Source organism: Oryx dammah, unplaced genomic scaffold (genome assembly GCF_014754425.2).
Source record: "Oryx dammah isolate SB20612 unplaced genomic scaffold, SCBI_Odam_1.1 HiC_scaffold_2, whole genome shotgun sequence".
NCBI classification, from domain to species: Eukaryota; Metazoa; Chordata; class Mammalia; order Artiodactyla; family Bovidae; genus Oryx; species Oryx dammah.
The window spans coordinates 75,197,632-75,223,693 of NW_024070186.1; the positions used below are offsets into that span (position 1 = coordinate 75,197,632).

At 40.8% G+C, this 26,062-nt stretch overlaps 1 protein-coding gene across 2 annotated transcripts in view; it reads right to left on the reverse strand.

Annotated features, from left to right (window-relative positions):
* Positions 1–26,062, reverse strand: part of IGF2BP2 (insulin like growth factor 2 mRNA binding protein 2) — a 166,784-nt gene that overhangs the window by 15,750 nt on the left and 124,972 nt on the right. The window contains exons 5-10 of one of the 2 annotated variants that reach the window (XM_040252543.1): positions 24,439–24,502; positions 21,476–21,748; positions 19,475–19,609; positions 12,268–12,390; positions 11,779–11,914; positions 9,288–9,416 (exon numbers count right to left, since the gene is read on the reverse strand). In XM_040252543.1, coding sequence (XP_040108477.1) covers positions 9,288–9,416; positions 11,779–11,914; positions 12,268–12,390; positions 19,475–19,609; positions 21,476–21,748; positions 24,439–24,502 — 860 coding nt within the window. The remainder of the gene's footprint in view (positions 1–9,287; positions 9,417–11,778; positions 11,915–12,267; positions 12,391–19,474; positions 19,610–21,475; positions 21,749–24,438; positions 24,503–26,062) is intronic. The other variant, XM_040252551.1, reaches the window with a different exon arrangement.

Consider the following 26,062-nt stretch of genomic DNA (forward strand, 5'->3'; position numbering starts at 1 on the left):
TCAGGGTCTCTTCCAATGAGTCAGCTCTTTGCATCAGGTGGCCAAAGTATTGGAGTTTCAGCTTCAACATCAGTCCTTCCAATGAATATTCAGGACTGATTTCCTTTTGGATGCACTGGTTTGATCTCCTTGCTGTCCAAGGGACTCTGAAGAGTCTTCTCCAACACCACAGTTCAAAAGCATCATTCTTCAGGACTCAGCTTTCTTCACAGTCCAACTCTCACATCCATACATGACTACTGGAAAAACCATAGCTTTGGCTAGTTTCCCTTTGTTGGCAACCATGCTGTAAAGCCAGCCTCTACTTTTGTAACGTGGAAAGAGGCTGCAGTGACACCTCATGGCCACAAGAGGGGGCTATGAGATCAGTGTTCTCCTGGCAAACACCACTTTTGAAAGGAAGCTTGAGTGAAGATGTTTGGCTTACTTGGTCCTGCCTCTTTCTTGAAGAACACCAACTCGACTCTGCTCAGCGCAGGTCTCAGTTCTGGGCCATGGAGGGTTGGGAGAGAATTTCAGCAGCTTTTCTGCCCAGACAAATCCTTGGGGAAAGGATGCGTCTGCCCTCCTCTTACCTGGAAAGTTTTTCCTTCAGCCCTCAGCAGAAATAATTCTTCTGAATTGTGATTTGAGCCCAAAAGAGACAAACCACAAGGGTAGCTCCATTTTGGGTTTAAATGCTCCTAAGACAAATATGGTATCAAATTTAGATCTACCACTTGCATTGGGGAGGGAATGAACTGTAAAAGGCTAAAAAGAACTGATTCCTCAGTCCTCTTTTTTGTTCATGAGTTACAGCTGGAAAACTACTGTGGAGAAAGAAACCTGAACTCAGCATTCAGGAGCTTGTTTCTAGCTGAGGCTCTGTCATTAGCTTTTGTGTCTGTAGGATGGTTTTTGGAGTCAGAAGCCCCAGAAGAGTTGAGTCTGAATCACTACCTGTATACAACTGGGGATAATTTACTCAGCTTTTCTGAACCTCATCCACAAATGGATTTAAAAAGTATCTACAGCTTATAATACTATTGTGGGAGTTCATTCAACTGTTTATTCATTCATGCATAAGATATTTGAGCAAAAGCACTGTTCTAGGTGCTGGGGACACAGATACTAAGAAAAGGGTCACTGCCACCATGGAACTTAGATTCTACTGGGGAGGCAGACAGTATACGAAAGAAATGAACAGGAGGACATGAGGAGGGGCAGCTGCTGAGATAAGTAGTGAGCTGGTGATTTCACCGGGAGGGGTCTGGGAAGACTCTGGGAGGAGGTAACTTACGAGTGGGGATCCACAGAGGATATGGAGCCCCATATAAGGTGCTAGGTAAGAAACAAACACTCTAAACAGAGTTCTCTGAGACACAGAGCCAGGACAGGAGAGGCCAGCATGGCAAAAATAACTGAGGCAGAATGAGATACACAGAGAGGCAGGCAGAGCCAGGTCACGCAGAGGTGGGCCTCGGTTTGCACTTGGGTTTGACCCTACGTACAACGGATGCCCCTGAAGTATACCACGTGGCACTCGACGAGGTCACCGGCATGGAGACTCCATCACTGGGCACCGTATGGCCTTCACTGTTGGTAAATGAGCACTCATTTATCACACTGCCCACTCCCTCTACCCCCACGCTTACAGGGGAGGCCACAACCTCAAATGGAAGAGATGCTTAGGCTTAATGATCAAAAAGTACCCTGTTGAATAAATGTTCTCTTTAATGGAAAAGCAGGGTGTAGCCATTTGACAAACTGGGGCCCCAGAGTGGGACAGGTGGTATGATACGAACCCTAACTCTAAAATGGCAGTTGAGCTTACTGTTACTGTCTCAGTTTGAAGGTCCTCAGCTATTTCATTGGAGAAGGCAATGGCAACCTACTCCAATACTCCTGCCTGGAAAATCCCATGGACGGAGGAGCCTGGTAGGCTGCAGTCCGTGGGGTCGCTAAGAGTCAGACATGACTGAGCGGCTTCACTTTCACTTTTTCACTTTCATTCATTGGAGAAGGAAATGGCAACCCACTCCAGTGTTCTTGCCTGGAGAATCCCAGGGACGGGGGAGCCTGGTGGGCTGCCATCTATGGGGTCGCACAGAGTGGGACATGACTGAAGTGATTTAGCAGCAGCAGCAGCTATTTCATGAGGGAGAAGCTACTCTAGGTTTGGTTTCAAAAGAATTACAATTTCAGATATGGTGGGGACAGAGATCATGCTGAAGGCGGTCCTAAAAGACGTGACCCCGAAAAGAGAGGCCGCAAGGGAGGGGGCGTCACTATTATCCACTGGCTCATTTCAAATTCTGGGCTTGAGGGAGATTAGTGTCATCTTCTATGCTTGACCATGCTGGGGTAGTAGCAGGGTAGATATCAAACTCTGGCCCCCCGATGTGAAGATATGACTCACTGGCAAAGAAAAGACCCTGATGCTGGGAGAGACTGAAGACAAGAGGAGCAGGTGGCAGAGGATGAGATGGGGGGATGGCATCACTGACTCAATGGACATGAGTTTGAGCAAATTCTGAGAGAGAGTGAAGGACAGGGAAGCTTGGAGTGCTGCAGTTCATGGGGTCGCAAAGAGTTGGACATGACTTAGTGACTGACCAACAACAAAAATATATCAAACACACTCATGAACATTTAGAATGGAGTTAAAGCTGGGCCTGCTTTTCCTAGAAGAACGACAGGGTCCTCAGTGCCAAGCTGCTGGGTATGACTATCTGATGCATCGTTTAGGTGACATTCTGAATCATAAATCATGGAGCAGGAAGAGAGAGGGGTGGGAAGGGTCGTAAAGAGGCAAGGGTCAGGCATACAAAATATTTTCAGATTACAAACAGCTTTAGTGTGATGACAGAGTGCTGTTACAAAGAGGGCAGGTGCTCCTCCCCGGAACCAGGGACATGGACGTGGGGCAGGGGAATGGACTTGGGCAGAGGGGTCAGGGTCATGGGTAGAGCTGTTCAAGGTTTAGAAGGCACACACGTGACCTCGGCTTGTCCAGTGCCTCCTTCCAGCCCCTGCCTACCAGCCCTGTGTGTTCTCAGAGGACCACCTCAGGAGCTGATGGGGACCAGAGGTTGGTAAGCTAGAAAGAAGTGGAGCCAAGACTGGAGCACAGATCCTCTGTCTGACTCTGTGTCTCTAGATCTTAACCCAATGCTGCCCTCCCATGGAACATTCCAAACTCACTGGTTTATAGGTGGGACCCACAGTGTATGTTATGATAAGGCTGCCCAAAGGGTTCTAATATGCCTTCTGCTGAGTTTAAGTACATGAACGAACAATTAAAACTCACTGGACATATACAGAGAATCAGCAGCATGGAAGAGGGAAACAAAGCTAAGCAAGGCAAGCACATGACCTTGGTAAATTAATTCAGCAAAGAGGGAGAACTTTTTAAAAAAGTCTGCTTTGATTTTTCAGTGAGATTCAAGAGGGCAGTGCTTTAATATGTGAGTACGACTGCTATGAGCAAAGCCAATCAGAGAACTAGATCATCACTCTTAGAAATTAAAAACTAGCAGAGTAAAAACTCAATAGAAACCATGTAAATAGAAGCATGGACACTCCTGAAAAGGCAGTCAGTGCACAAGAAGGTTAACTCACCCAAAACAAAAGGAGGGACTCAGAAAGACATGACAAGCAGAGGGAAAGGATTACTCTCTCTCCAGAAAGTGTAAACTCCAGAAGCAAAAAACAGGGAAGAGAAGCATATTAAAATTAATTACAGACCCAGGTTTCCTGAACCAGTGAAAAACCTGAACAGTCAGACTGAAGGGCTGACTCACATTTCTGATTTCCCAGGGTGAAGGTGAAATGCTACAAAAAGCAAAAGACTTACAGGCAAATTAAAAAAAAAAGTTTCTTACTGGTAGCAACTTATCTGAAAAGCAAAATGCTACAAGTATTGCTTTAAGAGTTCTAAAGGAACTATGACCCTAGAATCTAACCATCCAGTTGAACTTTCATTCATGTGTGAAGGGCAAAAAAGGTATTTTCAGATAAACCAAGGCTTAGAAATTATACTATTTATGTGCTATTCCTAAAAAAAAGTTATTTAAGGACGTACTCCAGAAAAAGAAACAAAAACAAATAACTCAAGAAACGAGAAGATATGGAACACAAGAAACCATTTACAGTGAGCAGAGACCAGTAAAATTTAGCTAATTCTAAATAACTCTGAATTATGAGATTGTGTCCTGACTAAGAAAGAAAATTTAATAATTTGGACTAAAGTTCCAGATTATTTCTAGAGTAATATAAAAATACATTAAACAAATATCTGTTAGAAATAAAGAATTTTAAAAAGTCATAATCATAGTGGGAACAGTAAACTGCTCTCAAAATGTAATAAGTCATAGAGATAAAAAATAATTATATAGAGGCTACAAGTCATCAATTAAAAGCTTGATTTTACAGCCATCAACACAACTTTTAGTCCATTAGAGAAGGTATATCTTTCCAAGATTCATGGTTTCCAAAATCTGATCATGCATGAGCAAGACCACAAAAACCAGAACTGTTTCAATAACATTCTTTGAGAGGAAAGTACAGGAAACTATTGTAAGATAACAAAAAGGGAACCCTTAACTACTAAAAAATTAAAACTCCCTAATAAATTTGATTAAGGAAAGAGAAAACACAGTATGTGATGTTAGGAATGAAGACATATTCACAAGTTTGAAGCTTTAAAAGGCAATAGATTGCTTTGTACAACTTTGTGTCACTAAGTATGAAAGGAGAGATGAATACTTTTACAGGAGAATATAAATCAACAAAACCAAGTCAGAAACATATAAGAAACTGAAAAGATTATAAACGATCTTTCTCCAAACAAAAGTGCTAGGCCCAGAAGTTTTATGGATGGATTGCATTAAATCTTCAAGGGACAGAAAATTCCTATATATTCTCAATTTTCCCAAGTATAGTATAAGTTGACCATCCTTTCAATTCAATCTTTTGAGGAAAAAAATAACCCTGGTGTTGACACTGTCAAAGATAGTATAAAACTGCAGTAACTGCGGTGTAGACAAAAAGAGGAACAGAATAGAGCCCAGGAATAAGATTCAGTGGGAATCTGGCATACAACAAAGCTGACATTTCAAACTGAGTGATGCATTGGAAAAAAAATAACATTGGATCCCTAGCTCAATGTACAAGTTAACATAAACTGCCTATGAATTATAAGCAACAATCCCCCCAAATCAACAACTAAAAATGACATAAGAAAATCTGGAAGGATAACTCTTAGATAGCAGGAAGCTTTTTCTTAGCATGACATCAAAGGCCAGAAGTCCATAAAGGAAAACAACACTGATCTAACTATCTTAATTCTTAAGATTTCTACATTAATTCTGAAGGAAAAAGTAAAAATTAGAAAGAAAAATGCATTCCCTTTTGATGTAATAATTGCAGTCTTAGAATTTACTTCTAGATCTGCTCACACTCTTATGTTTAAGGACATTCATTTTGACACTATTGGTAGCAAAGAAAGCCTAGAGAAAACCCAAACGTCAAAAAATAGCATGCTCAGTAGAAAAACTACAGTAATTTCATACAACAGAATTAAAAAGCCATTAAAGAGAATTAACTCTAGATATGGAAAGATGCTCATAATAAGTGAAAAATAAAGCAACAGTAATTCACTATATGTGGCATGATTCCATTTGTTTTTGAATAAAATGATTATATATATGCTCATAAGACATTTTAAAACATAATAATACTATACTTCTGGGGAGTGGCAGTTGGGTAAAATTTGGGTAAGAGAAGGAAGGCTAAAGGGAAACATTTACTATTAACTTCATATAGTAGTTCACTTGTTCAAAAAAAACCTATTTTAAATTACTATGGCACAAGACACCACAAATAAAGCAAAGAGAAATGACAAGCTAGTGGAAGATATTTACAACATGACAAATGGTTAACAGCCTTAATATGTAATTAGCTGTTACAAATCATTAAGAAAAAGATGGGGGGAAATGACAATAGCAACTAAGATTTATATAGCAATTAATGTGTACAGAGTTTTACTTATGTAATTACCCTGACAACAACTGCATGAAACAGAGAGAAAACGCAAAGAGGCTAAGTCTCTTGCCCAAGTTTGTTAAAAATAACAAGTGGTATAGTGCAGAGATTCAAACACAGGTTGTTTGACTCCAGATTCTATACTGCCTCTCCACAGATTGATGGGCAAGGGATACAAAAGGACAGTTAATTAGAGAGGGAGAAAAATGGCCAATAAGCCCCAAAGTGCTTATTACGAGTGAAAGATACTCATAATAGTATCTTTTAAAGGATCAGATTGCAGGGCTTCCTTGGTGGCTCAGTGGTAAAGAATCTGCCTCCCAATGCAGGAGACACAGGTTAGATCCCTGATCCAGAAGATCCCACATGTCGTTGAGCAACTAGGCCCATGCGCCACAATGATTGAGCCTGAGCTCTAGAGCCGGGAAGTTGCACCTACTGAGCCCACATGCTCCAAGTACGGGAGCCCGTGTGCCCCCGAGACTGCTCTGTAACAAAAGAAGCCTCCACAATGAGAAGCCACACAGCACAGCCAAAAATAAACAAATAGAAAAATCACTGTTAGAAAGTACCAGATTGCAAGGATAATTACATTGGTAGTGAGAGTACAGAAGGAAAAGAAAGCCTCTGTGTCACATATCAGATAAGAAGGAACAGTAGTGTATTGTTTATGTATCAAAATTTATGTGCTAATAAATAGAAAAAGATCAACATTTATATTTTTATATACTTATACATTCTTTGGCTCAGCAATTCTATTTCTAGGAATTTATTCTGAGAAAATAACTGGATAAAAGAATCATGATATATATACAAGAATTTCTATTGTAGAGTGAAAATTTAGAATATATATCATCTATATACTTTATATGTATATATATAGTATATATACCCACACACAAATAAATAGAAACACGAGTTATTTCGAGATTAAGAAAAAACTTGCTCTTGCACCATTTGCTTCTTAAATACTATGCATGTATTACTTTTATAACCAGAAAATGATAAAAATGGTAATTTTCATATATACATGCATATATCAAAAGCTTCCAGCATTGGTACCCCAATTCATGCATGTGTGAGCCACGTATAAACAGGTGCACAGATCTCCTGACCTTCGGATGTTGACAGCAAAAGTACTAGAGGTCTGTGATGTATAAAAGCAACCAGGAAATACCCTAATTCCTTGAAATTCGAATGTCTAAGTGACAGGAAAGCAGTAATATTTTATAAATATTTGAAGGATCCCCACCACTCCACCCTCCTCTGTCCTTCTCAGGAGGCCTGGGTCCACCTGGGAAGCCCTCAAGCCTCCAATTCAGGGTCTAGACCCTGCACCGGTGGGTAGCGATGCCCACTTCTATGCCCTCCCTGTCTGCTGTAGCTGTCAGAGAGAGAGAGGTCTGCAGGAGCTGTACTGCTGCAGAGCTGGGGCAACTATGTGCTTCAGATTAGAAGCTAATCTTGATCTAAGGGTTCAAGATCAGAACTACAGGGCTTTTAACTTGAAAATATTTTATTTAAAATCTGTTTTATAGAGAACAGAAACTATTTTCGTAAAAATCATTATTCTACTGTTTTAGTAAAAAAAAATCTCAGATGTAAAGGATGTAAAGGAAGCTTTCCAACTGGCAAAACCTATTTTCAAGTTTAGAAAATATTCTACTATCATATGAAAAGTTCTCTTCTTGTTTTTCAGTTCAGGGATCTGTGAAATTTCCTGTACAGAGCCAAATAAATATTTTAGGCTTTGCATATCTCAGGGTCTCTACTGCATCTACTCAACTCTGCCATCACAGCAGAAAAGCAGACAGACAATGCGTTTAATAAACATTCATAGTTGTATATATACACAAAAATAAGTGGTAGGCTGGATCTGGCCTCAGACTGTCATTTGCTGAGTTCTCTTTTAGATGATCAATTTTAGAAGAATTTTCTACTGTATTACATCTTTTTTTCTCCCACCATTTATGTTACTTAGGTTGACAGAGTAGCGTGACTTTCAAAGTTATCACTGGTGGAACAGTACCTATAATCTTTCTTTCAAGAAATGCCATGTGTCTAAGGCCAGTTCACTGTCCTGGGCTCAGTCACATCTCAGCAAAGATGGGGACACACACTTCTCAAAGCTATTCTCCCCGCTTTGAGTACCTATATGACTGTGACAGCTGCCAGTTCCCTCCTGCCATATTCCCAGCTCCCTTTAAAGCTAAGACAGACAGACAGACAGACACACACACGGCTCAATATTGGGCGCTATCCTTTAAGGGAAAATGTATATAATTCTAAAGAAATGGTATGGAGAGATTTAAAAATGACTTAGAAAAGCTGTATATAAACACAGTGACAGAACGTGCATGCTCTTGTGACTAAAGCTGTGGGTGCCAGTTTATTTCCCTATTTTGTTGGCAAAACAGCACAGAGTTCACCCTGTCTCTACAGCTAACCCAAAGAGTTACTCAGAATTCTGACACTGGGAAGCCTACGATACCAGAAACCACCTCTCGAAAGAAAGAGGTGGTTAAGCTACATGTTCTCCAACCTGATTCTTCCCATTTAAACAGTATGAACATTGGGAGAAAATTAGTCTTCTTAAAAAATAAGTAGTATGTGTGGAGAATTGGGAATAAATTGGGAAAAAAAAAAAAAAAAAAGCTGTCAAGTATCCTGAGCCCTAATTTGGTAACATGTTGATCTAGAATGATGCTTGTGGATGGGGACAAGTAGAAAACACATAACATTCACATTTCTTCTGCTGCTATTAATTATGATTCAAACAATAAATACTTACTGAGAATCTACTAAATGCCAGGCATTGTGCTAAGTGTCTAGGAATAAACACTGTGTGTGCTATTTTCTTTTAAAAAACTATTAATAAAATATAATGCACTTGAATTGTAGACCCAGGTTAGAATTTTATACATGAGTCATCTAGGTACGAAAATATATTTAATTAGTAAGTGAACAACACTCATGAAGGTTCTTATTTGCGCTAACAAATCCTTTTTTACATTGAACAGGCTTCTAACTAATGAATTTGCTAGCAGTCTTGTTCTTTCCCAGATATGATATATACTATGTTTAAGAGCACATATTTAGAGGATGGTTTTAATCTGTCCATTAGGAAGAAGTCCTAAGAACTGTTGAATTCAGCCCTTATGAGCACGGCCTCCAAATGAAAGCTTTGGCTCTGATTCAACACAGCAGAGAAATGCCGCTGCCTAGAGGAGTATGAGCGAACCCCTGAAAGCTGAGCTACTTACAGCGAAAGGGTGGTAGGGGGGAGCGGGGGGAGCTCCTCGGGGCCCTGCTGGCGGAGGCAGCACGGAAAGTCCTGTTGAAAAGATGCCAAGTGCGCTCAGGTTCAACCCCGGGATCAGATTGGCTTGTTGCTGGGAATAAAAATGGAGAAAAAGTTGAGGGGAGGAGACCAGAGAGGCCCAGCTTGCCTGGGTCAACCTCCATCTCTTGTCTGGATGGCATCAGCGTCTCCCACTCAGCTCACCCAGGCCCCGGGGACCTCTTCCTCACCCTGCTGCTGGGGCGGGCTCTCCAAGCCTCAACCGGATGGTGGCACTCCTTTCAAAGTTTCTCTGCTGCTTCGAGTGTCTACACGTCTTAACCCAGCAATGAGGCTCTTCCTGGGGACCCAGGCCACCTTGCCAGCCTCTCCTGCCAACCTTCACTCCCACCCTTCCCAGTCCTGCTCCTCTCTCCCCTCTGGATCCCCCGCACACACTGTCTGCTTTGCAAGAACTGTTGCTTGGCTCTGTCCTCGCCTGGCTATATCCTACTCATCATGCAGGTTTCACCTGAGCTTAGGTGTCTGCTCCTCAAGGAACCTTCTTTCATCCCAAAGGCCTCAGCTCAGGTGCCCTTTCCGTGCTCTCCTAACACACTCATGTTCCCCTAAAACAGCAGGCATCATATAGTATTTGAATGGCCTGTGTAGTTGCCTCTCCGCCTTTCAGACAACAATTTCCTCATGGACAGAAACTGTCTTGTTTAGTGCTGTGAGCTCAGTGCCTGGTACATAGTAAGTACTCAATAAATATTTGCTGAATGAATATGATTAAAAACATGTTGGCTGAATAGTTCTTCCTAACTTTATCCAGGGAAAGATCAGACCCCTCATTAAGATACCACATGTGTAAACTCTTATCCATGTTTGGAATGGTCCACAATTTTGGCTTGTTTACCCTTCAGCTGCCAGTTTCGTGATCATCTTGCTTGCTTATCTCACATTTAAACATGGGGACACTCACACAGGCTGCCCTTCAGAGGCAGAGGGATAATGTATCTCCCACCCTGTTCTGTAACCAACCTGTCCTACCACTGCCTCCCTGACCACCGAGCAAATCTCTAACATTTTCTCTTTGCTCATCTGTGGCTCTAGGGCCACCCAGTAACTTGCCTTCTTTTTGAGCGTCTGGAATGGGAGAGTTAGGGTCTTAGCCTTTATCCCATTCATGTGTGAGATCTAGTGATTTTGTTATTCACCTATCAACGCATGACTTCAGCACAGACATGAATGAACCTAAGTGAGGCACATGCTCAGGGGAAGATGTCTGGAACACCCAGAGCCTCTGCAGCATTTCCAGCTGTTCACAGAAAGAGCTCATCATAAGATACCAAGATCCCCAAAGAAGAAAACGAGACCAGTGGATGATACCCTGACAGACAAATACACACAAATGGGGGGGAGGGACGGTCACACTGCAGTCGGGGCCTCACCATGTTCACCATGCCCCGCAAGTATCATGTGGGCCGCTAAGGTGGGACTTGGGGTGAGGCGGGAAGGCAGTACTGACCTGAGGAAGGAGGTCCTATGGCAAGTGCTGCAGGGAGGGAGCTGGGGCTGCATTTCACCCACCTAGTCCTTTCTCAACATTTAGTCCTCTGTGAAATGTTACAGTCTGGGATTTTCTTCCAAGTCATCCATTGGGAGTGGGGATGTGGATGAACGTTCAAATGAAGCAAAACAGGCCATGAACGGAAAACTGCTGAAGCCAGATTATGGGCATATGAGAGCTTATCATAGTATCCTTTCCTGTTTCGTATATGCTAAAAAGATCATCATCGTAAAAAAATGAAAAAATTTACTCCTCTGAGCTGAGTTTGTGCTTCTGATTAAAAGGACAAATATTTTTAAGATTTCTGAATGTATTTCAGGATGGTGTCTCCCCATTATAAAGTTGAAACCAGGTAGTAACAACAGGAAGGACAAACCCAAATCAGTCTGCTAGAATTATTAGAGTCGAGGTGGATGACAACATTTATTGGACAATCTGAAAGGACAGATCAGTGAGGGATGAAAATCAGAAGTTTTTTTTTAAATTGGAAAGAAGGGGGGGGGAAATCTCACTTTTCTAACATAGCAGCTGTCTTGATTTTTATATGCAGGCTTCTAGTCATTTTGACTCATATTATTTTATATACTTAAAACTCTAGTTATATATACTTTTATATTAATATATTTTCTTAATTAACAATATGTCATAAGCAATTTCTAATTTAAAAATCTTCCAAGCTGTGATTTTAATGGCTTCACACGATTTTGTCGAGGGTACTTAGCATATTTTACTAGTTCGTCTCCTGATTATTCCGGTGCCCTTGCCCCCAAGAAGAAAGGCGTAACTCTGTACTCCTAAAGTGCTTCTTCACTTTCCGAACGACAATTATTCTTAGAGAGGCGTGGGTCCTGCCTGACAACACATGTGAAAACCAGTGGAGAAGAAAGCAGTCAGCACTTACATTAACAGCCAGCATATCATTTTCAAAGGCCTCACGCAGCTTCTTCATAATCTCTATTTCGGCATTGGCACAGGCCTCAACTGTGCCCTTCACAGTGATGGTTCTTTCAGGGTTGTATATGCTCAAATCCTGCAAGCTGGCCACCAGGAAAAAGAGAAAAATTTCCTTTTTTCAAAAGGAAAAATAAAATCCCAGAAGGCTCACACTCAAGTCTTGGTGGAAGAGGCAGGGATGGATACCCTCACCTCACACTGTGGCACAGAACATCTGCCATCTTATCTCAAATCTTTGCAGTGACTTAGATGATATCAGTAGAGAAGGTCTGACTGGGAACTACTTATGCATTTGTTTTGACAGTGCTGAAGATAATTATATGATTATCTTACGATTACATTCCCATTATAAGGAAAAGCAGATGAACGAGCTGGACATATCAAAATGCTCACATTCTCCATTACTGGGCACAGTTAATTGGAACAAGTGGCTTACGATGAGATTGTTATCTTGGTCCCTGTCTCATGTTCAATTTTCTTCAAATTTCTGCCTTCTTTTCCAATCAGTCTTCCAACCAAGCCATTGTGGGCCAAGATCTTCAGAGGAATCTCTTCAGCTCTAAAAGAGACAAGCAACAATTTGACATTTAAGTTGAACACAATGGTTGTCTTAAGAGCTATTGTTGTTGTTTAGTAGCTAAGTCATGACAAACTCTTTTGCAACCCCATAGACTGTAGCCTGCCAGGTTTCTCTGTCCATGGGATTAAGAGCTATCACCCTCCTTATTTCTTACAAATAGAAGCTGTTTCTGTTCAGCTACCAAGTGGCCATGGGCTTTAGGAGAAGCTGGGTTTCTCACTAACTCTAGTGCCTGAATTCTGATTAACACAAGCCAAATCATGTTAATTTTACTCCCTTGTTGTGACTGGTTGGGAACAGGTCCATGAGAGAGACTGGCCAATGAGGTATCAGAAGAGGTCTGTAGGATGGCTTTCGGAAGGTTTTCCTTGCTCTTAAAAAAAGCACAAGGGGTAATGACATCAGTCAGATGGTAGACTAGGAACTACAGGTCCTCCTATCCCTACAGAGACACCAAGTTGACAACAAAAGACAGGCTAAACTCTCTGAGAACTCTAGAGATCAGGGGAGAAACTATACCACCCAGGCTATTATAAAACCAAAAAAGGATTCCAGCAAAAGGAGTAAGTAGTTGTGTGGCATTTGGTATGCCTTTCGTGCTCCTTCCCCTACACAACATAGCAAGGGGAAACTGGGAGATCCTCCATACCAGGGCCCCTCCCCTGGGACAGAAACGAAGGACTGGACAATGAGTTCGACATTCTGGCTTGCTTGGAGGCTGCCTGCAAGATAGGTTTCTGTCTCTCCTAACTTAGGGAGCTGCCAGCTGCTGAAAACAGAGGTGTATAGTGTGTTAGAGCTGCAGTTCCACAGTCAGAAGCCAGGAGGAGAAATAAATCAGAAATGGTTTGAGAGGTCCTAAAACCTCCAGCCAGGCTGATTAGTGAAGGTCTTCCCCTGAACAAAGCCACTATGCAAAGATTCTGAGAGGTGATTGCTTTTTCTGATGCCCAAATTCCAGCAAAAAAAATTATAAGCCATAGAAAGAAATAGAAACATGGTCTAATCAAAGGATCAAAATAAAACTCCAGAAACTGACCCTAAAGAAATGCAGATCTATGAGCTACTTGATGGACTTTAAAATAATGATCATAGAGATGCTCAATGACCTAAATGAGAATACAAACAACTAAATGAAATCAGGAAGGTGATGCATGAACAAAGTGAGAGTATCAACAAAGAAAAAGAAACTATTCAAAAACAACCTAACAGAAATAATAGAGCTGAAAAATGTAACTGAGATATTAAAGGGATTCAAAAGCAGATATGATCAGGCAGAAGACAGACTCAGAAAACTTGAATATCAGTTCAGTTCAGTTCAGTCACTCAGTCGTGTCCGACTCTTTGCGACCCCATGAATCGCAGCACGCTAGGCCTCCCTGTCCATCACCAACTCCCAGAGTTCACTCAGACTCATGTCCATTGAGTCTGTGATGCCATCCAGCCATCTCATCCTCTGTCATCCCTTTCTCCTCCTGCCCCCAGTCCCTCCCAGCATCAGAGTCTTTTCCAACGAGTCAACTCTTCTCATGAGGTGGCCAAAGTACTGGAGTTTCAGCTTCAGCATCATTCCCTCCAAAGAAATCCCAGGGTTGATCTCCTTTAGAATGGACTGTTTGGATCTCCTTGCAGTCCAAGGGACTCTCAAGAGTCTTCTCCAACATCACAGTACAAAAGCATCAATTCTTCGGCGCTCAGCTTTCTTCACAGTCCAACTCTCACATCCATACATGACCACAGGAAAAACCATAGCCTTGACTAGACAGACCTTAGTTGGCAAAGTAATGTCTCTGCTTTTGAATATACTATCTAGGTTGGTCATAACTTTTCTTCCAAGGAGTAAGCGTCTTTTAATTTCATGGCTGCAGTCACCATCTGCAGTGATTTTGGAGCCCTAAAAAATAAAGTCTGACACTGTTTCCACTGTTTCCCCATCTATTTCCCATGAAGTGATGGGACCGGATGCCATGATCTTCGTTTTCTGAATGTTGAGCTTTAAGCCAACTTTTTCGCTCTCCTCTTTCACTTTCATCAAGAGGCTTTTTAGTTCCTCTTCACTTTCTGCCATAAGGGTGCTGTCATCTGCATATCTAAGGTTATTGATATTTCTCCCGGCAATCTTGATTCCAGCTTGTGTTTCTTCCAGTCCAGCGTTTCTCATGATGTACTCTGCATAGAAGTTACATAAGCAGGGTGACAATATACAGCCTTGACGTACTCCTTTTCCTATTTGGAACCAGTCTGTTGTTCCATGTCCAGTTCTAACTGTTGCTTCCTGACCTGCACACAGATTTCTCAAGAGGCAGGTTAGGTAGTCTGGTATTCCCATCTCTTTCAGAATTTTCCACAGTTTATTGTGTCCACACAGTCAAAGGCTTTGGCATAGTCAATAAAGCAGAAATAGATGTTTTTCTGGAACTCTTTTGCTTTTTCCATGATCCAGTGGATGTTGGCAATTTGATCTCTGGTTCCTCTGCCTTTTTTAAAAACAGCTTGAACATCAGGGAGTTCACGGTTCACGTACTGATGAAGCCTGGCTTGGAGAATTTTGAGCATTACTTTACTAGCATGTGAGATGAGTGCAATTGTGTGGTAGTTTGAGCATTCTTTGGCATTGCCTTTCTTTGGGATTGGAATGAAAACTGACCTTTTCCAGTCCTGTGGCCACTGCTGGGTTTTCCAAATTTGCTGGCATATTGAGTGCAGCACTTTCACAGCATCATCCCTCAGGACTTGAAACAGCTCAACTGGAATTCCATCACCTCCACTAGCTTTTTTCGTAGTGATGCTTTCTAAGGCCCACTTGTCCAAGATGTCTGGCTCTATATTAGTGATCACATCATCATGATTATCTGGGTCATGAAGATCTTTTTTGTATAGTTCTTCTGTGTATTCTTGCCAGCTCTTCTTAATATCTTCTGCTTCTGTTAGGTCCATACCATTTCTGTCCTTTATCGAGCCCATCTTTGCATGAAATGTTCCCTTGGTATCTCTAATTTTCTTGAGGAGATCTCTAGTCTTCCCCATTCTGTTGTTTTCCTCGATTTCTTTGCATTGATTGCTGAAGAAGGCTTTCTTATCTCTTCTTGCTATTCTTTGGAACTCTGCATTCAGATGCTTATATCTTTCCTTTTCTCCTTTGCTTTTTGCCTCTCTCCTTTTCACAGCTATGAAACATGAACAGTATGAAAAGGCAAAATGATAGGATACCAAAAGAGGAACTCCCCAGGTCATTAGGTGCCCAATATGCTACTGGAGATCAGTGGAGAATAACTCCAGAAAGAATGAAGGGATGGAGCCAAAACAAAAACAATACCCAGTTGTGCATGTGACTGGTGATAGAAGCAAGATCCGATGCTGTAAAGAACAATATTGCATAGGAACCTGGAATGTCAGGTCCATGAATCAAGGCAAATTGGAAGTGGTTAAACAAGAGATGGCAAGGGTGAACGTTGACATCCTAGGAATCAGTGAACTAAAATGGACTGGAATGGGTGAATTTAACTCAGATGACCATTATATTTACTACTGCGGGCAGGAATCCCTCAGAAGAAATCGAGTAGCCATCATGGTCAACAAAAGAGTCTGAAATGCCGTACTTGGATGCAATCTCAAAAACGACAGAATGATCTCTGTTCATCTCCAAGGCAAACCATTCAATATCACAGTAATCCAAGTCTATGCCCCAACCAGTAACGCTGAAGAAGCTGAAGCTGAATGGTTTTATGAAGACCTACAAGACCTTTTAGAACTAACACCCAAAAAAGATGTCCTTTTCATTATAGGGGACTGGAATGCAAAAGTAGGAAGTCAAGAAACACCTGGAGTAACAGGCAAATTTGGCCTTGGAATGCGGAATGAAGCAGGGCAAAGACTAATAGTTTTGCCAAGAAAATGGACTGGTCATAGCAAACACCCTCTTCCAACAACACAAGAGAAGACTCTACACATGGACATCACCAGATGGTCAACACCAAAATCAGACTGATTATATTCTTTGCAGCCAAAGATGGAGAAGCTGTATACAGTCAACAAAAACAAGACCAGGAGCTGACTGTGGCTCAGATCATGAACTCCTTATTGCCAAATTCAGACTCAAATAGAAGAAAGTAGGGAAAATCGCTAGACCATTCAGGTATGACCTAAATCAAATCCCTTATGGTTATACAGTGGAAGTGAGAAATAGGTTTAAGGGCCTAGATCTGATAGATAGAGTGCCTGATGAACTATGGAATGAGGTTCGTGACATTGTACAGGAGACAGGGATCAAGACCATCCCCATGGAAAAGAAATGCAAAAAAGCAAAATGGCTGTCTGGGGAGGCCTTACAAATAGCTGTGAATATCAGTCATGTGAAATCAAGTGAAGAGAGAAAAAAGAATTTTAAAGAAAGTAGAGACAGGATAATGGGCTATGGAACACTATCAAATTGAACAAGAAACATGTCATTGGAATCACAGAAGGATAGAGAGAGAGACAAGGGAGAGACCAGGAAATAGGCAGAAAACTTTCCAAATCTGAGAAAAGAAATGGACGTACAGATTTAAGAAGCTCCAAGAACATCCACTTGGGATAAACCAAAAGACAGTCACACTGAGACATTACAACCCAGGTGTCTAAACTCAGAGAAAATCTTGAAAACGGCATGAGAAAAGTGATTAGTAACATAGAAGAAAGTTTCCATAAGATTACAGTTGGATTTCTAAGAAGAAATCTGCAAGACAGAAGGGAACGGGATGACATACTCAAAGCACAGAAATAAAAAACTATCAACCAAGAATATAGTATCTAGCAAAACTGTCTTTGAAAATGATAGACTTTTCCAGATAAACAAAAGTCAAAGGAGTTCATTACTCCTAGACCAGTGCTACCAGAAATGCTAAAGGAGTCTTTAAAGTTGAAATGAAAAGATGGTTCAACATACAAAAATTAATATAATATATTAACAGAATGAAGGACACAACCCACATGATCACCTCAATTGATAAAAGAAAAGGCATATCAGATACACTGAAGAAAGTAAAACAGAAAGAAAAGTCATGGGCTTTTGAGGCTGTGATTCAGCTGACCCTGCGGTCATTCTCACATAGTAAGGATGTCTAATTATGGGACATCAAAACTGTTTATTACTTAAGCCATTCGTTACGTTTTCTGTTACTTGAGACCAAAAGCATCTAACAGATGTACTACAACAGCCTCAAAATAAAGGGATGCGACTTACAGAGGGCAGGATTTTTCGTCAGCTTTTTTCACTGGACACAGAACAGTGCCTGGCACACAGTATGTACTCAATAGATATTTGGTAAATGAATGGCTAAGTGGTAAAGAATCTGGCTGCAATGCAGGAGACATGGGTTTAATCTCTGGGTCAGGAAGATCCTCTGGAGGAGGAAATGGCAACCTACTCCAGTATGCCTGCTGGAAAAATCCCATGAACAGAGAGGAGGCTGGCAGGCTACAGTCCATGGGGTTGCAAAGAGTCAGACAAGACCAAACATGCACATAAATGAATAAAAGGAAAGTTTAGGATCCCTCTTCTCCTCCATTCTCCACCTCCTACTCATCTTCCTTAGGGATCAGCTGAAATGTCACTTACCCAGGAAAGCTTTCTCTGAAATCCCTAAATCTCTTTCTGTCTCTCTAAAGCCTTGATTAGGGCCTCCAGTTACCTGCAGTTGTTTTCCACAGTAGCACTTATCATAGCTGTGCTAAATTACTTACTGGTGTAATTGTTTGTTTAGCAGATGTCTCACACTGGATTAAAAAAAAAAAAAAAAAGGGAACTGGATCTTGTTCAGAGTTGTAGCTTCAGCCCCTAGCACAGGGGCTATGGTGCCTCATTTAAAAAAAACGCAGATTTCAAAGATATTCAAACTGTATCTTGGCTCTACATAAATACTTTAAAAATCCAATTTATTTAGCAGTCTTTTTGATTCTTTAAAATATTGCATGATGATGACACCTAATTCAAAGGGCCAAGGAGGGTAACATTTATAAAGTTCTCAATAATTTGGATGAGAGAGGGGCTTCTTTAAATTAAGTCACAGCATTTGGGGGATTCCAAAAGTCCCAAATAGTAAGTAATTCATAAGTAAAATGTTAGAGTTTCTCATGAAGCCTAAGAATTTGCAATGTTTTTCTTTTAAGAACTACTCTCATCTCCTTGGTTTTGGAACACTATTATTTGACACTGTTTGAATATAAATTAGTTTTATATTCAATTCATCCCTCACTGCTTCTTTATAAAACTGCCACAATCCATGCCTATAAGTGGATTTTGCCAGACTTACACAGAGCCTTTTTTATATTATCTATTCTATTACCATTAATTTGTTTATAATACAAATTAATAAATTTGTATTACTAAATTATACAAGTTATTATGAACTGTATTTGTCATTCAAATTGGTACAACAGGAATCCTAAGCAATATTTTGTGAAAGAAATGGACAAAGGAGATACAAGAAAAAAGAATAAAACAGCCACTCAGATACCAGTTTCTACTATTTAAGGAAACATAATCCAAGCTTAAGAGTCCAAGGGGCTTAGGAGCAAAACCCTTTTGATGGTTTTGGTGCAAATGTACTTTTTTAATCTGCCCCGTCCAATAAGATGGCCACTAGCCATACATGTGACTACTTAAATCTGAATGGATCAAGTTAAAATATTCAGTACCTCCACTGCACTTGTCACATTTCAAGCACTCAACAGCAACATTTGGCTAGTGGTTATTACAGTGAACAGTGCAAATATAGAACATTTCCATTAGCATACGCATTGGACAACACGGTTATGTTCCCATCAATAATTATTGCCAGTGAGTGACGGAAGCATTAGGATCACCAAGAGAAACATGCAAGTAGAGAAATAGCCACATTGTAAACAGAAAAGATCTATTTCCCATTGTAGTCTCTATGGAACAAATACCTGAAAATTAATCCTTCCCCTGCTCCCTTTAACTGAGAAATAGATTTACAGCTCTTTGAAAACTTTCCTGGGTTAAATGAATGAGAACCTAATCTTCTTTTGTGTTGAGCAGTCTGTGCATTGCATGCAAACTTACAGTTTGGTCTCATCAGCCTCTTTCTGCATGATTTCAAGAATCATGCGGCATGCTTCAGAGGTTCCCTCTGGGGTGGCATGGATGGTGACGGGCTTCTCTGCAGCCCCAGAGTTCTCCTTCCTATGGATGTCTACCCTGCAGGAAAAGAATCAGGAGCCATAGCACAGCGTCATCTGGCACTGGACCCTAGTCCAAGGAAGTGTTGCACTGGCCAATGTACAGCAAGGACACAGACAGACAATAAGTGTCATTAGCACATTTGCAACCAATGCCATTCTCCAAGAAGGCAGCAAGCAGTGCAGAAGGTCTTGGGCCAAACCTGAATTCTTTGCAGCTCCACTTAGAAAGGAATATTTCTTACAGGAGTGCTATTGGACAAAGGCACCAAGCCAGTGTGGTAATGAAGCCAGTTTGGTAAATGAAGTATTTTGTGTAGTCTTTCAAATGATCTTAAAAGTGAGCAGGATAATACTGCACATTGGCACAGTGCCAGTCTCTGAATTGATTGCAGCTTTTAAAAGCCATATGTTAATCCAACTCTAAACACCAAATTCAAGCAAGCTTTATATATCTGAGTGTGGATAGAAAACAGAGGCATGCCCTTTCTCTGCCTAAGTTTTTGGTTTCCTTGCCACTGGCAGCCTGCCTTCTTGCAGACTCTTAAAACTAATGGCTCCAAAGCTTGATGACTTTATCAGACTTCTTTGGGTAGTTGTGGCTCTACTTGTTTTTGTTAACTTTCAAAATCACATAATTAATTGTATCCTTTTTTACTTTGGTTGTTGGAAGCCCAAATCCAAGTTTGGGGCCTATTTCTAAAAAAGTAGGCACACACTTTTGAGAATTAACTTCACTTCTATTTAAACTTGCTACATTTATAAAGCCACCTCAAATTGGAACAAAAAGACATACAAATAAAAATCACTTTCTCAGGGAAGTAGACTTACAGGGATAAAAGGGGACTGATTTTAAAACAAAAGAAACATCACAGAGTACTTCCTCTGACTGCTATCTTATCACTTCACTCCTATGATTATAAACCCTGGGATTCATGTAATTGTCCACTTTTTGGAAATAACTCAGATACTTTGAAGAAAACAGCTTTTTCTCTTTCAGGTTATAAAACCCTCAATGACCTGAGTAAAATGCATTAGGAATATAAATAACTAATACTTGTAATTTGGTGCTTTGTGATTTAAGTGCTTTCACAATAATTATGTCATTCAATCTGTCTGTCCTAATTCTCACACTACTCCTAGATTATAGAACAAGCTGTTGATGCTCAGAAAGCTTAAAATTTTTTGTAAGCTTATATAGCTATTAAGTGGGGAAAATTTGAACAAGGGTCTTTGTTTTCAAGTCCTGTGCTTTGTTCATTTTATCATGCTGTGGTCTTCGGAACATAAAAAATCAACAACCTCACAAGTTACTTTATCCACTACAACTCCTACTACCGAGTCAGTCTCCTTAAGCAGACAGAAGACTAAACATAAGGCTAATAATGTACTTTATTTCTTGCTCAATGCAGCAGTGACTCACCCGTTGCCTTTATGAAGCTGTTTGTGAGACTCCCTAGGTGGTCTCAAAGAATGACTATCACCCTGGGCTCTGACTCAGGAGAGGAGGCGAGAGCTAAGGTAAGTGGGTTCTAGGATCCCATAAAGTTCAGCCCCGTACCTCTGTTGTTTTAAAAACATGTAGATGTATTCACAGGCATCACAGAGCTTAGGAGAACAATTTGTGACTGTGAGGTCATTAGTACCTTTTTTTAATGAATTATTAGTGTTTCAGGTATGACCTTTAGGACACTGGCATGAAAGCTCATGAAGGCCCCTGGGTTCTGTGTTAGTCTGTTAGTAGTTCTGTTTAAAGAAGCTACTGTCCCATCCAGCACAGCCCCCCACTGCTGATGCAAGCAATAGCAACCTGGGAATGGCCGGGACCCACCAGCACTCAGGGGACCCCTCAGAACGAAGCAAAGGAAGCCCCGGAGGCACGTACCGGGACTGGGTCTGCTTAGTGATGTTCTTTATGGTCAAGCCCTCCTTTCCGATGATGGCACCAACAAACTGGGTGGGGACCAGGATCCGCAGCGGGAAATCAATCTGTCTGGCCTGAGAAGAGCCCCCAGGGGCATGGCCTTGCTCCCGGGAAGAGTGGTCCCCACGCTGGGCTCGCTGAGGGGGCGGAGGGGAGCTCACCTCTTCATCCGGGATGTAGGAAATCTTGAAGGAGTAGTTCTCAAACTGATGCCCGCTTAGCTTCTCGATGGCTCTGAAATGCAGCAGGGGAAGTGGGCTTTGTTAGAGACCCACAATGCCAGGGTCAGTGGACCAGTTCATTCACTCTCCTTTGCTAACTGCCTACGAGTGTGCCATCCTCAGCACTGAGGATGCAGCCGTGAGCAAAACACACGCCATCTCTGCTCTTTCACAGAGGGTGGTTAACAAGGAATCACCAAGTGTAAGTCTGGTCTGATATACAATGTATTGTCCTGCTTTCTTTTTTAACCACTTAAGGCTGTATCAAAAACTGTAAATAGACTCAAAAATTTCAACTGTAATATAGTTATTACTGAAAAGACAGCAGTAGATAAACACAAATGAGAAAAACATCCTAGTCCATCCTATGTCTTTCTTAAATATATTATTATTTATACAAATGGATTAATACCAAACATACTACTTTATAACCTTTAAAAATAGTTAATACTCTAGTTTTCTAAGTGACTAAATATCCTGAATTTAATTTTTCCTGGTTAACATTCTATTGATTTGCCATCATTTCTGCAACATATTCTCTATTGTTTTATATATATATACACACACTCCTAATCTTTTACTATTGCAATAGTGTTGTTATGGGTATCTCTGCAATTACAACCTTACACAGAGGACAAATTCCTAATGGAATTTCCTAATGGACAGCAGGCAGAATTCTAACATCTTAAGTATTGCTCTGAGTCCTTCTGGAAAGGTTTCAACATTTACTATCCTGTAGCAGTTCAGAGAGCATTTGTTTCCTTGACACCTCAGAAATACAACTTATTTTAAAAGATTTATCAATTTGATAAATTGTATCTTAAAAACGATACATGAAGTGGAGCAATTTTTTCCACATGTTTTTGGCGGTATGTGAAAAAAATTAACCCTATTCTATAAGGTTAATATTTAGGGTTTGCAATTTTTAAAATATTTGTTTATTTGACTGCATCAGGTGCTAGTTGAGGCATGCAGGATCTTCAGTCTTTAGTTGCTGTATGTGAACTCTTAGTTGTGGCGTGCAAACCCTCAGTTGTGACATGTGAGATCTAGTTCCCTGACCAGGGACAGAACCTGGGCCCCCTGTATTAGGACTGCAGCGTCCTAGCCACTGGGCCACCAGAGAGTCCATAGGGTTTGCAAGTTTATTACAAAGCAGCACTTTGTGAATTCAATAAAAGCAGCAAAGTAATATCATGTACAAAAGTCCTATCCAAGTAGCAGCTAGACAAAAACTGTAAAGGTGAGCTGTTAGTAAATGTGTCCTGCTTATATCCATGTGCGAAAGTCAACAGCAGGGCTTCCCTGGTGGCTCAGAGGTAAAGAATCTGCCTGCCAATGCAGGAGGCATGGGTTTGAGCCCTGATCAGGGAAGATCCACACGCTGCAGAGCAACTAAGCCCATGCATCACAACTACTGAACCTGTGATTTAGAGCCTAGGAGCCACAACTACTGAAGCTTGAGTGCCCTCGAGTCTGTGCTCTGCAACAAAAGCAGCCACCACGAAAAGAAGCTGGCACACCACAACTATAGAGCAGCCCCCACTTGTCACAACTAGAGAAAAAAAATTGTGCAGCAAAGAAGATCCAGCAGAGCCAAAAGAACATATAAAATTAATTTAAAAAATGTTTAAAAAGTTAACAGCAAATGACTGTTGCCTTTTTCAATGCAAAATTAACATTTTGAAAACTAGTGGTATGAGAACGGGTTAAATACGCATTCATGGATGTGGAAACCTTGGAAAAAAACACTAATTCTGGGATGTATAACCAATATGAATATTATGCCACCTCCATAAAGCATGACCACGTGTGACCATAATTCTAGTTATGACGACCTGACGGGCACTTCATGGGCCTTCTACAAAAAGGAACTTATTTTTGTTGTTGTTTTTAAAATATTCAATCCCATATGTGTTAACAACCAAGCTCACAATTAACCATCACTGAAGCAATGTAGCCATGAGTGGGGTCAGGACATGAATGTGAATAGGAAGAAGAGCCTGAGCCAGGTATTCTTTGATGAACCACTCCAAGATGACAATGCTCCCTTGGGCTGATGTCACAGAGGTGAACTTCCCCTTCTAATATTCATAGAGGGAAAAGGAAGTTTCAGCATTCACCCAATGAGTGTGGACAGAAACAGGCTTGGGCTTCTTCCTCATGGTGCATGGAGAAAGCTCCAGGTCAAAGTGGCTTCCAGTTGTCAAAGCAGACTCTAGGGGACACAGTGTCAGAGCCGTGGTGTCCTCTACTCCTGACTGTTTCAAGATACAGCTCCCACCTTGGTTTTGATGCCAAGGCTCAACATTTTTCAAGATAAAAATCTCTGTACAGTCAACAAACAGATACCCTGGTATAAATTCCCTGGGGCACTATGGATGTGTCAAAGATCTGCATTCCCTGGTGGCTCAGATGGTAAAGAATCCACCCGCAATGTGAGAGACCTGGGTTCAATCCCTGGGTTGGGCCAGTATCCTTGCCTGGAGAATCCCATGGACAGAGGAGCCTGGCGGGCTAAGAGTCCATGGGGTTGCACGGAGTTGGACATGGCTCAGCAACTACACTACTACCACTGATGCGTCAAAGACCTGCATCTTTTCAGAAAAGATTTATAAACACAGGATTCAGTGGAATCCAGAGACAAGCTTCCCCGGCATTCCCCAGCCCAGATTTAAAGGGAAATAAGCTAAATCCACTTACGTTTTAGCTTCTTCTCTTGTTGCATATGTGACGTTGACAACGGCAGTTTCTGTGTCTGTGTTGACTAGGAAAGAAGCAAAAACTACATTGTCACAGAAAAAAAAAAAAGGTGTAGCCCTCTGGCTCAATGTAAATAGAGAAAAATGCACAAAAATCTCATTGTTTAAACTCTTAAGAGTTATTTGAATTCTATCTTTATTCATGTGCACTCATTGTAATTTACAATCAATTGAATATACACATTTGTAATCAATTACATATATATAACTTAAAGCTGTATTTTCTACTTATTTTATCAACACTTCTGCATGTGTATATGTTTATGCACAGTTTCTTTGGATTTTTCATTTTTAATGTCTACATAAAATTGCAGCAAGCAAATGGGCCATGATTTTTGCCTAACCATTTCTTAATTGTTGACAAATGGTTGTTCTCAATATTTGCTACTCTGAAGACTGTTGGTAAAAATCACCACTGTTGCAAATACCACTTGATTTGTGTTCTTCTGAATTACTTATTTTTAGGGTCATTTAGGAGAAAAATAATTGGGTAAAAAGAACATAATGCTTTTTAATGATTATTTTCAAATTACTCTCCAAGAAGTTCGTATTAATTTACTGTACCCCTATCAGTTTTATCTGCTATAATTTTTAAATAATTGGGTATATATATATAATAAGAAGAAAATATTTTAATTTTAATTGTTCGTTCATGGACAAGGTTGAACTATTACAATATTTGTTCCAGTTTGACTGAATTCGACTGTGTGAGTTAAATCTAGTAACTGTGTACAATGAATCAAGAAAACTGGCAATTCCAACCCACTTGGCTGAAGATGAGAACATATAAACTCTAAGAGTGGCTAACAAGATATCACTCTTGTGAGTTGGCTTATCTTGATTAACAATTGATACATCTTCTTCCAAAGTCAGGTGTTAAAAATGAATTCAAAAGACAGGACAAAACTTTCTCCATCCAAGTCAGTAAACTTAGACCAAAAGTATATTGGTTTCCCCAAAACCAACAGACATGACTAATTCAAAATCTTCTCCATTAAAACATTTAAGCTATTAGGAGACTTGGAATTAACAGCATTCAGCAGAGCATAATTCAAGAAAACCACACTAGAGCTGCTTTTCAAAGTAATAATAAAAGCCTCTAGTGCAAGGATTCTTAATTTTGAACCCATGTTAGAGCTTCAGGAATCCTATACTCACCCTCCCCACTTCCCTGCAAATATTCAAATCTGTGGGGACGTGGATTTTTCTGTCTTAAAATTTCCATATGATTTCCAAAAAGGTTAACGGTTACTGTTATCCAATAACTTCAAAGCGGCTGCAGCCCTTATGGGGAGGGGTGCATACTCCTCAGGAAGGAACTGCCATTGAGACATATGGGTCACCAACACTGAACCCAGTCCTGGCCTCGGCCTCAGAGTGTTCGTGTTGCTTTCTATCACAGAGGTCCTCACAGGACTGCACCTCTCCGCGCAAAATAGGCCATGTGCACCCACAACCACCCTCTCTCGGTGCTGACACCCTGAATGCTACTAGGTCTCAGAGTTACACTTTGGAGTGCAACAGATGAGGCTGCAGACCCGAAAAGGATGAAGGGGCTGGGTTTG